The 11,268-nt window shown below is 59.6% G+C and overlaps 1 protein-coding gene across 2 annotated transcripts; it reads right to left on the minus strand.

Moving 5' to 3' along the window:
* Positions 1-417: 417 nt before the first annotated feature.
* Positions 418-11,055, minus strand: Klf16 (KLF transcription factor 16). 2 transcript variants are annotated; one of them, XM_020183295.2, is made up of 2 exons: positions 10,452-11,055; positions 418-2,713 (listed from the first exon to the last, which is right to left on the minus strand). In XM_020183295.2, exons 1-2 carry the CDS (start codon positions 10,915-10,917, stop codon positions 2,412-2,414), a joined length of 768 nt encoding a protein of 255 aa, XP_020038884.1. In that variant the 5' UTR covers positions 10,918-11,055; the 3' UTR covers positions 418-2,411. The 2 variants fall into 2 exon arrangements, 1 of the variants encoding a protein (XP_020038884.1); XR_002213582.2 differs by lacking the exon at positions 10,452-11,055 and adding an exon at positions 3,177-6,332 and having other exon boundaries at positions 2,576-2,713.
* Between the last annotated feature and the right edge of the window lie 213 nt (positions 11,056-11,268).

Below are 11,268 nucleotides of genomic sequence, written 5' to 3' on the forward strand. Positions count from 1 at the left end.
GCGGCGGGACTGGGATGTCGGGGAGCGCTGCTGAGACCTTCCGGGGAGGAGCGTGTTGCGCCTTTGCACAGCCCACACTGGGGCCGGAAGGAGAAGAGGAAGGGGGCAGGAGGGGGGACGCCTCCAGGGTGCAGTGTCAGCACCACGGTTGCCCGGTAACGGGGCGGCAGGCGGACGGGGGGCGCAGCTGCGGGAAGCGTGGGTGACGCTGCGCTAAGCGCGGTGTTCTAGGCCTCAACGCAGGGGGTTGGCACTTCGGGTTGCAGCCAGAGGGCTCTAGTCAAGATCCCCAGATACACCAGCGCGCTGCCTCAGTTTCCCCCAGACTGCAGTGCTGAGCAAGTGGGTGGGACGGAAGGGCACCTGAGCCTGGTGGCTGAGAGCCCTCCTTAGGAAAAAACCACACAGACACTGGGGCAGGGTTTAAAAAAGGGCCCGTTTAATTAAATACAAGGGTGCGGTGGGAGGGGGAGAAAGCACGAGTCCCTGGGGCCTCCTCCCCTGCCCGCCCTGCAGAGGCCACCCTTAAATAGCTGGAACCCAGGTCCCTGTGACTACCACCTCCTGGAGGGATGAGCAGGCTTGGGCCTCTTCCCATCCCTGTATCCTTACAGGATTGCTACTCCCTGCAGAAGGCAGGCAGCAGCTTGGGGCTGAGCCCAAGCAAGACATCCAAAGACACGAGGAAAACAGGGGCCCCAGTCCCTCACCCGCCCCCCACACAGACTAAGGCATCTCACTAACGCTGCCAGAGAAGGGTTTGCAGGCAGATGGACGGGGGAAGCCCTGCAGGACACCCAAGGGGGATGCTTGGGTGAACCCTTCGAGCCCAGCTCCAGAAGGGTGTCCCCTGCCTCCCCCGCCAGGACCCCAGACATGCTTCCCTGGATCCTGCCAGGCTGGAGTTGGATCCAGGCAGAGGTGACATCATTCAAAGCCCCCAATGGGGTGACAGAAAGTTCTGGAACAAATGGGGATGCCAAAGACCTCCTGCAGCTAAGCTGGGGGGGGGGAGTGGAGGGGAAGAGGGATATAGGCCATTTTGGGGTCTCAAGCAGGGAGCCTGGGTCCCCTTCTACTCCAGGATGGAGGTCCTTGATACCTATGTTCCAAAAGAAATCCAAGCCACAGCTGGAAGACATGGGAGAGTACCCTGTAGATTACCCAAAAGACAGCTCTCCCCACCCCCCAAGTACAGATTGGTGACCCTCCCTCACACCTACATCCCCTGAGGACAACGGACCACCCACCGGCCCAAAAATAGGAAGGGATTGGTGCCTGAAAAAATATTCTATCTGGTCCAAAAAAACCAAAAAAAAAAAAAACAAAAACAAAACAATGCGCTAACCCTAGGAGGCTACAAAGCCTCCGCTTCCAGTCCTGGGGCCCAGGACCACCCCTTCTGGGCACTCAGGAGCCAAGGGATGGAGATGGGCAGGATGGAGCCTGCCAGGCCTCTGGGGCCCTGGGCAGGGAGGGTGGCAGTTCTGGCCCAATGGCCACCAGGGCCCTATACAAGATTGTCTATCACGCAGTGCCACAAAGGCCAAACTCAGGGACCCTATCCTGGTAAGAACCAGGACAGGCCCATGGTGCCAGCCACCCACAGTCTCTCTCACACACACACCCAGAAGGGAAGCAAGGCCCCAGGCCAGCAGAGGGAGAGAAATAAATAAACCAGTATTTGCTTCACATGCCTACTTCCCCCTGCTGGCCCTGCCCTAAATGAGCAGAAAAGCTCTTTGGAAGGACCTCAATCCCTCCACACCCCTAATCTCCCAGACTGAGCCTGGAGCCCTCTGGAAACCCTACCACCTCACCCCCCAGGGTCCGAGGTGCTGGGTGATGACCCCTCCGGTGAGAAGAACTGTGGACACCTGAGATTGAGTACCCAAGTGGGGGGCGGCCGGGCTGCACCCCCATTTCCCTGAACATCTCCAATGGCTTTCAGTGGGGTGGGGTGGGGATAGGCAGGGACCCACGGGAACCCCGGTTTATGGCTCTGTGCATACTTTGTCCCAACCTGAAGGGAGCAGCCTGGGGGCCGGGGACAAGCAGTGGGCAAGGGAGGTCCCTGGACAGGCTTCACCCCATACCCCACCCATGGGGGAAGGCAGGGAATAAGAAAAGGTAAAAGTGAGACCTGCAGCTGCCCATCTGGGGTCCCTGTGAAAGGGATGGGAAGAGTTAAGAATCATGGCTATTTACAGACGCCGGCCTCAGGCCACCTCCCAAGCAGGGCTGACCAAAATCCAGTCTCAGGCCCCCACCTTGCTTTCTTGAGGTGGGTTAGAGGCGAGGCCGGGACTGACCGGCCATGGGCCCCAGGAGGGCAGGCATGTCCTCCGATTGCTGGTGGTCCCTGCAGAGGCCTAGCAAGGGGCCACGCTCAGGGTGGGCAGACCAGTGCCCTACAGGCCCACAGGAGCTGGGCTGGGTGCTGGGCTGGGTGCGGGGCTGCCCGCCAGGCTACAGGGCAGGGAGTCGCTGGGCGAGGTGCTGCGAGTGCCAGGGCGACGGAGCAGTTCCGGGCGGAAGCCTGGGTGGCGGCGGGCGTGCTTGGTCAGGTGGTCACTTCGGGTGAACCGCTTGGTACACAAGGGGCAGGGAAAGCGCTTCTCGCCGGTGTGCGTCCGGTGATGGCGGGCCAGCTCATCAGAGCGCGCAAACTTCTTGTCGCAGCCAGGCCAATCGCAGGCGAAGGGACGTTCACCTGGAGAATGGAGAGTGGTCAGCAGGGAAGGGCAATGGAGTGCTCCTAAGGGTCCTGTCACTTGTCTCAGCCCTTTTAGAGCTCCCCATCCACTGTAGAGGAGCCCAACGTGAACTCCTAATATTTTCCCTCTATGTCCCAGGAGCTTTTAGAAACGATGGTACTGCGAGCCATTTCTGCTTGCTATTTATAGAACCCAGAGACACTTAAGACTGCAGTTTCCTCCAGGTCACCTCCCCACACACCCCCCACATTAGGAAGGGTACACTGGTTTTAGGTTTCCTATGCACTCAGACGGAAATATTTAATTTTGCCAGAGGCTCCAATAAGCACACGGCCATGAGTCTTTTCTACCACTCCCTGTCCACTTCTGCCCCAACCCCTGTGGGAGATCTAAAACCGCCCCAGGTGTCTGCGGTCTCACACCACCCTTTCCTCTTCCAAATGATCATGCGGGCGCAACCTCGAACAGGGCAGTCTTCAGCTTCCCGTGCCGGAGGCCCTCCATTGACCCTCGTGGGCCCTCCATGGGCAGAGGAACATGTGAACAGTCCCTCCCCCCACTGCAGGCCACCTACAGCCTCAAAGAATCAGGCACAGGCCAGACTTGGACCCTGGTTCCAAAGCTGGGAAGAGAGGCCGGTGCTCTGTGTACTGGAAGCTTAAGGAGACGGAAGAGACATGGCCTGGAGGGTGCTCAGCGGGTGAGCAAGCCAGGCAGAGGGGGCGGGACCTCCGGAATTCGTAGCTGGCTGGACTGGCCCTACCCCTGCGGAACAGATGGCGCTGGGCAAGGACGGGCCACCACCCAGCGACTTCCTCCACAGACCCCTCCCACAGCCCAGACCGGCCTCGCCCATCTTTTCCCCGAACCAATCGCCATCCCTGCCAGCCCAGCTCCAAGCTCCCAAGAAACACGCAGCTTTTAACCGTGTGATCTGCGTCTCCCCAGCAGACAGGAGGCTCCAAGGTCTGCGGAGGGGTGGGTTGGTCCCACCCTCGGACTCTGGTCTACCCAGGATACCAAAGCCTTAGACCAGCTCTGCTCACTCCTGTAATACTAGCTACTCAGGAGGCAGAGATCAGGAGGACCACGGTTTGAAGCAAGCCACCGGTAATAGTTTGTGAGACCCTATCTGGAAGAAAACCCATCACAGAAAAGGGCTGGTGGAGTGGCTCGAGATGTAGGCGGGCTGGTGGAGTGGCTCAAGACGTAGGCGGAGTTCAAACCCCAGTACTGGGAAAAAAAAAAAATTAGGGTGCAGAACTCGACAGGATGGGATCATTTGGCCAAAGCCCTGCACCCATGGTGGGAAGTGCAGAGGTGACCAGAAGCCAAAAGGACTATGGGCTAGAAACCGTGCTCAGCTTGTAAAGTCTCAGCTCTAAGCGGCTCAAGGGGTCCTTGGGGAAAAGGGCTAGCGAAGGGGAGGAGAAGGTGGGGCCAAGACGTGGAGGGGCACCTGCCATCACCCTCCCAGGGAGGAGCAGGAAGAAAACCTACCCTACCCCGCTCTATCATTCCTCCACGACACATCCAACACCCCTAGTACAGGACTCAAGGTGGTTTATTTCTGGGGTGCCTATAGGTCACATTCACAATCGAGGAACCACAAGTTCCAGGAGGCTGTGACCCCAAACAACTGTGTAGAAAAGCTGGTGCTGCCTCCTCCACATCCTACGTCACCCCTGAACCATCCAGGAGGCAAGGTTGGGAGCAGGTGGGGAAAGAATCCCAGCGGGGACCGTCCTCGACCACACCAGCACGAAGAGACTCAAAATAGCCCTGGAAGGGACCTCCATCCTCTATCCTGACCATGAAGAACTGACAGTCCAAGGGGCTCAGCCTGGAGGACTGGGAATCTGGCAGGAGGCAGGGCTGGTGGCTTTGGAGCAGACCCAGGGATGGGGGGCAGCGACGCTCCTCCAAAGGGGAATGCACTTCTGTCGCCATCTTGCCGGGTCCAGGAGGGAAGAAGACCAGAAGGGAGAAAGAACATCTCATTGCCGTTCTCCCAGCAGTTAGCTCACTTCCCCTTTCGAGCCGCCTCCCACTCCGCCAGCTCCCCGGTCCCTGCCTCCCACTCCACCAGCTCCACTTTGCAAAGAACAGGTTCCTGAAGACAGCGGTGTCTGCGCCAGCCCGCCCGCCAGGCAGGACGCGCGCAGCCGCCGGGAACACAGCTGCCGCACGTAGCTTAACGGCGGCGGGGACATCCGCAGTCCCAGCCGGCCTCGCTCACGTGTTCTTCCTCCTGCCGGGCCAGGGTCGCTGGCCTGGGCGCCTGCCAGCCCCCGCTCCACGCTTGGCGGCTGAGGTGCGCACGTGCACACGTGGGTGGCAGTAACGGGGTGTGCTTCCCGCCCCCACAACGTTGGGCGCACGACTGCGAAATGTTTGGCCCTCTCCGCCAATCTTAATCCATTTACAGTGAGGGGACCTTAGTTAACTTTGGGGACACAGATAGGGGAGGCTGAGAGCAGGCCCACCAAGGACCCTCAATTGCAGCCACCTGGCTGCTCCAGGTTACCTGCCTGGAGGGCAGGCAGCAGGGAGGAGGATACAGTGGGTAAGGATGAAGCAGGAAGGCAGGTGTGGGCGGTGGTGAGGTGAACTTGACCCTCTGATTCAGGCGGGGCGGGTGAGCAGAGGCCATACAGGCCACCTAGGTGCCATGTAGGCTCAGAAACATGGAGGCTGCGATGTCCTGCAAACCTGCTCTGGCACCTGAACGGTCTGCAGATAGTCCCAGGAGGTGGTACCCCAGGGGACAGAGGTCCTGTGTCTGACGTCCTGAGGCTAAGAGGTTTGGATTGGGGAGGGGTCTGGATAAGAAACCTCCCAGCAGCTGACAGATGTGTGGAGAAGAGTCCCACACATGCCTAGGGAGGGAAAAGGGCTTCCTGAAGGTGGCCCCTAAGCAAGTCCCACACCTAGAAAGGTTGCAGAATTGATAGTGAGGTCCCACTTGGCCAGCTTAGAGCGTATCACTTGCCTCCACTGTGGTCTCACATATCAACTGGTCCTTGGACACCCTCACACCCAGCCCACCTTGACCTACAAACCCTGGGTTCCCACACTTCCTTAGGACTTACTTTTACAATCATATTTCACTGTTCCCACCAAACTGTAGGCAGGCACATTTCTGGGTGGTCTCAATCTCTCACCTTCCACATGCCACCTGCCTGCCAATCCCATCACCTTCAGAGTAAATTCAGACCCTGCTTCCTGCTCCTTGTGGCTTCCACCCCTAGCCTGAGCCTAGACTAGTGCAGTAGCCCAGCAGCTCTGAGCTGCTTCCCAGAGCTGCTCTCCATGCCTTATCTGCTCAGCATCACCCCTCAGTGATCTCCCTCTCCCACTTCGTTGGCAGCCCCTACACCAAGCTGTGAGCAGGGGAAAGGCACTGAGTTCCCAAGCAGCATGTTAGCATGCAGCAGGTGATTAATCCATACCGGTGCAAAGGATCCACAGGCCTAGAGGATTGGACTCTGGCAATGGCAGGTAACACCTGCTCAAGGTGCAGGGGTGTGCTCTGCCCCTGCACAACCCCCATGTGGGAGCAGTTCCATCCCCATTTAAGGGGCAGCAAGGCCACAAAAGCCCAGTGTCCCTCCTCCCTCTTGGAGGGCCAGACAGCCACTCCCCACCCAGTCTGGCACTTCTCAGGGGCTCTTGGAAGGACACATCCCATGAGGCTCCCCAGGAGTATGGATGTTCTACAAACAGCCCTAGCCCAGCGGCCCACCCAGCCCGCCCTCCCCTGGGAGGCCAGCTCCTCAGCTGGTATCATTTACCAACTCCCAGCCCATCTGGGCCATTTTTATCAGAGAGCCTGGGTGGGAGCTAGTTATCACCTGGCAATGTTGAGTGATTAGCCCTTTCCACTAGCTGTGGAGCTTGCAGCTAGTCCTAGCTGCTGTCCCTGGGGAGGGGGCTGGATGGGAGGAGCAGTCCCTGGGCACCCCACTGGGCCTGACACTGCCTGCTACAACAGAGATCCAACTTTTCACACCTCAGTTTCCATCTGCCCGCTCCTGTCTCCTCTCCACCACCCTGCCAAATCCTTGGGCTGCTCAATCTGAAAACTAGTCTTCTCTGCACCCTTAACTCCAAACTCCCCCCTGCCAACCCAGCCAGTAGATTGGCTCACTTTCCTCCTCCCAGACCATGCTCCCATCCTAATCCCTTCTCCATAAACGGATTTTCCTCTGCAATGTCAAACTAGCTTCCCCAGCCGCCTGCCCTCCCTCCCCCACCCCGCCCTTTGCTTTTGGGATTAAACTCAGCCCTTCACCTTACCTGCTCTGCCCCTCCCCTCCTCAAAACCAGCACCCCAGAGCTAGCCTGCTGTTCCCTCTTCAGGGACACACCATTCCCTGCCCCGCCCAATCCGGCTGGCCTTAGCCAGCTGAGACCTCTTCCTCCAGGAACCCTCATCCTCCACCACCACCAGCAATGCTGCCATTGCCCACCCTTCCTTCCCTGATTGAAGAGTCCTGGGGGCAAGAGCTGGTTACATCCCCACAGGACCCTGCATAGTCCTGGCACCCAGCAGGCACACATTAATGTTTTTCCTATTTAAGTAAACTGGATATTTAGGAACAATGCAACTGGGGGTGATCCTGAGGCCCACCAGGGGGTATTGGGCGATGTCCCAGGACAGTGTGGCTATTATGACTGGAGGAGCTATTGGTATGGAATGGGTGGAAGCCAGCAATGCTACTCACCCTGCAGTGCTCAGGACACATCACCCCAGTGAATAACCTGGCCCCAAAGGGTCAGTCTCAGTACCAAAGGGAGAGACCCTGGATCAGCAGACCCTTTCCAGGTCTGAGCTCCATTTCTGGAGAGGGTGTCCCAGACACCCAAGAGCACATGGCTGACTGCGCTGGGCACTGGGAGCCCTGGAGAAGCCTAACACGGATGGAGGAGGTTGGGAGAGCAGAGTCGACAGCCAGCCTCTCCTCCCGCCCCCGCCCCATCGCTGGCTCTCTCCTGGTATCCAGGGCAACGGCGTCAACATCTCCCACAGCCTCCGAAGTCCTTCCCCGCCCCACACAGGGGCACTCTGCAGGCCTAGAGGCTGTAGGCCAGGCTCTACCCTCTTCTGGAAAAAAAAAAAAAAATCTTATGGCCCCTCCTGGCGTCTTCACTACAAACCCAGTGAGGGCAGAGATAACCAGGTACAAGGCTGCATATCATCTGGTCTCCTGCTCTGGCTCCTGGCTTTGCTCATTTGTGCAAGGGAGCTGAGCCCAACTGCAATTCCCTTAACACAGAGGAGAAAGTCCCCAGGCAGGAGTGGGTGCAGACAGAACTATCTCCCTATCAGTGGTCTTAGGGGATGGCTCTACAGGTAGCTGTTTCAGGATCTGCATTCAAGGTGAATCCAGCTGGTCTTGGAACCACTGGATAAGCATGGCCTTTCTGACCCCCTTCCTGCCAGCCACCCTTCCCTTCCCTGAGGGCTAGAGAAACCAAACCAAAGCCCCTTCCATTGAAAGAGACTCTTTAATCACAAGGTGGTCCTGGGGAACCGTGAATAGGAGTCATCTAGCACGTAAGTGTCCCCAAACCCTCCAGAAATGAAATCAAAGGTGCCAGGGTCCAAGACTCTCTCCCAGTCCCCAAGCAGTTATTATTTTAAAGGGGCTTTGGCACAGGATGCCATACATAGCCTTCCATCGGGTGAGGACAGGGATAAAGGATCCATGAAGGGATGGTACCCGGTTCTCCCCCACTGCACAAGATACTGCCTCAGATCACCTACACCCAACCCTAGACACCATGACTTCACCCACGGGGCTTCGGTTTCACATCACACAGGGATGATGCTGCTGACATCTCAGGGTGCAGTCAGGATCCCTTTCTTCCCCATTGGTTTAGGGGCAGCTGTAGCCATCACCTAAGATGCTATGGAAGCATCCCTATCCCTAGTGGTATGCCTCCCCCTTACCCAAACCAAGAAGTCAGCCAGAGTTGGGAAGAAACCAAACCAGTACACCAGGCATAGAAAGGGTGCTCTGACCATCAGCAAAACAGTAATTCTCTGGGTAGGCAAGCGGGGGAGAAGTGAATGAGATAGTTGGGGTCCCTTCTCTCAACAGGATTGCATTTCACCTGCTTGCTGTTCCAACTGGCAAACGCACCCTGGGCATTCCTGGACCCCAGCCCAACAAGCCAGGGCACTCCTGGACCCCAGCCCACCAACCAGTCACCCCAAACATCTCTCCTGCAGAGCTTTGCGTATAACTCCCAGAAATCTCCCAGCAGAGGGTGGGGCCTCCTGGTATGAAATGAAGACCCCCCAACCCAACCATGTCCAGCTTGGTGTCTAAGATGGCAGAGCCTCCAGACTCCAAGGGAGGAGGGCAAAGGCTGGTGGGAAAAACAGAAAACATACTCTTTATGTCCATCACGCCGCTGCTCTCCTGCACTCCAACTTCTGGAATCTAAGTGTGGCTCCTCACACCCCAAGGATGGTGCCTTCTACCTTCCACCTGGGGGTGGAGGCCCTGCAGTCTGCCTGGGGTTGCGGGCAACCATCTCCACTTCCCAACACTCTCTTCCAGTGTAACCCCCATGGCTCAGAGTAATCCACACAAAGACCCTTAGAGGCAGTCTTGTATCATTTGTAAAATAAGAAACTAGGCCCGACGCACGTAAATCACCTGCTAGACGATGGCAGAACCAGGATCCCCCATTCAGCGCAGCCGCAAAGCCTGAGCCCAGATGGCCATCCCTACTTTCCTACGTTTCTCGGTTAGGTGTGAATTCTCCAATATCCGGACCCACGCCGGTGCAGCCTCAAGTCATCTGCACCGAGCTCTGAACACCCCGACTTTACCCCTGGGGCCCCAGTTTCTCATTACCACACAGGGACGATAATGCTGGGATCCCAAGGTGGGCACAAGGCTCACATTTTCCCATTCCAAACTTCAAGCCTAGAGGGAGGAACCCATGGGGAGAAGCAGAGTAAACTGACAAACAAGAGCAGAGGAGCTGTCAGAATGAAACCATAACCAGTGCACACCTCGCTTGGGGTTCCCTTAGCCCCTGGATTAGAAAGGACATTGGTGTGGCTGGATCGCTCCCTACTTATACCTTGCGCACCTTTCGTGAACCCCTCACCAGGTATATAGATCCTCAAACACGCTGGTAAAACTTGTTGGGAACCCACTCTCCAAAACTCCACTCAAGACCCGGCCGCACCCTCCACTTCGTTAAAATACACGGAACGGAAAGAAACGTGCCGAGCACCCCCACCCCATCCTGACCGGGTGCCTCACCTCCCTCCTTGACGATTTCGCGCGGATCTTTCTCCCTCTTCAGATAAAGAAACTGAGGCTGGGGGAGGAACAGGTCCGAGAAGAACCTCAGAACTGAATACTAAGACCACCATGCCCACCAATCAGACTAGCAAGCAAAAGCGAGGTCCAGGGGGTGGTGTGCTGGGAGAGCGATCGCGAGCGCTGATCCCACAGCGCCAGGCTGGGCCCAGACCCCTGTCGCCTCAGCCGCCCTCCGCGCGCTGCCCGACCGCGTGGCCGCCACGCCCCCCGAACGCGCCCCACCCACCGAGGCCCCGCCCTCCCGGCCGGCGCGGCGGCGGCGGCGGCGGCCCGGACGCGCCCCCCTCCCCGCCTCCCACGCGCCACGCAGTTTCGGGGTCCTAGCGGGGGAGGGGGCTCAGGAGATGGTCCCAGCCCCGTTCAGGGTCACTGCGGGGCTCACCTGTGTGCGTCCGCAGGTGCGACTTTAGGTGCGAAGACTTGTAGTAGGCTTTTGCGCAGCCTGGGAAGGGACAGCGGTGGCTCTTGGCGGCGGCAGCGGGCGCGGCGCCGGGGGCGCGGCCCGAGGACGGAGACGAGGCGGCCGAGGAAGAGGAGGCAGGCGAGACGCCCCCCGGGACGGCTACAGGCCCGCCACGCAGGTCGGCCAGGATGCTGGCGGCCAGCAGGTGGGGCGCAGCGGCGCCCCCAGGGCCCGGACCGGGGGCAGCGGGTGGCGGCGGCGGTGGCGGCGGCGCCCCTAGGGTCCCGGGCGGGGCGGCCTCACGGCGCGCCGCACGCACATCCAGGCCGGCGTTGGGGCCCGCGCCCTCGGGGCTGGGCCGCCCGCGATGCACCACGGCGCCCGAGGAGATGGCCATGAGCACGTCGGCAGCGAAGTAATCCACGCACGCCACGGCTGCCGACATGCCGGGCAAGGACGCGCGGCTTGGACTGGGCGGGCGGAGCGGAGGTGGCGGGAGTGGCACCCGTCCGGCCGGCAGCGACTGCTCGAGTGCGGGAGGCGGAGGAGGAGGAGGCTGGGCGCGCGCCGCCGCCGCCGCCGCCGCCCGCGCTCGGCCCGCCCCGCCCCGCCTGACGCGCCCTGACGCACCGGAGCCCGCGGGGGTGGCCGAGGCCCGCCCCTCCCGAAGGACGCCCCCTCGGGGCGCCGCGGCCACGCCCCCCTCCCGGCGCGCCCTCCACCACCCTGGGAGCCGCGCGCGACCGCCGAAGGCGGGGCTGGAACCCAAAGAGCCCGCCCCCAGGCGCGCCCACTC

Source organism: Castor canadensis, chromosome 14 (genome assembly GCF_047511655.1).
Source record: "Castor canadensis chromosome 14, mCasCan1.hap1v2, whole genome shotgun sequence".
Taxonomy (NCBI): domain Eukaryota; kingdom Metazoa; phylum Chordata; class Mammalia; order Rodentia; family Castoridae; genus Castor; species Castor canadensis.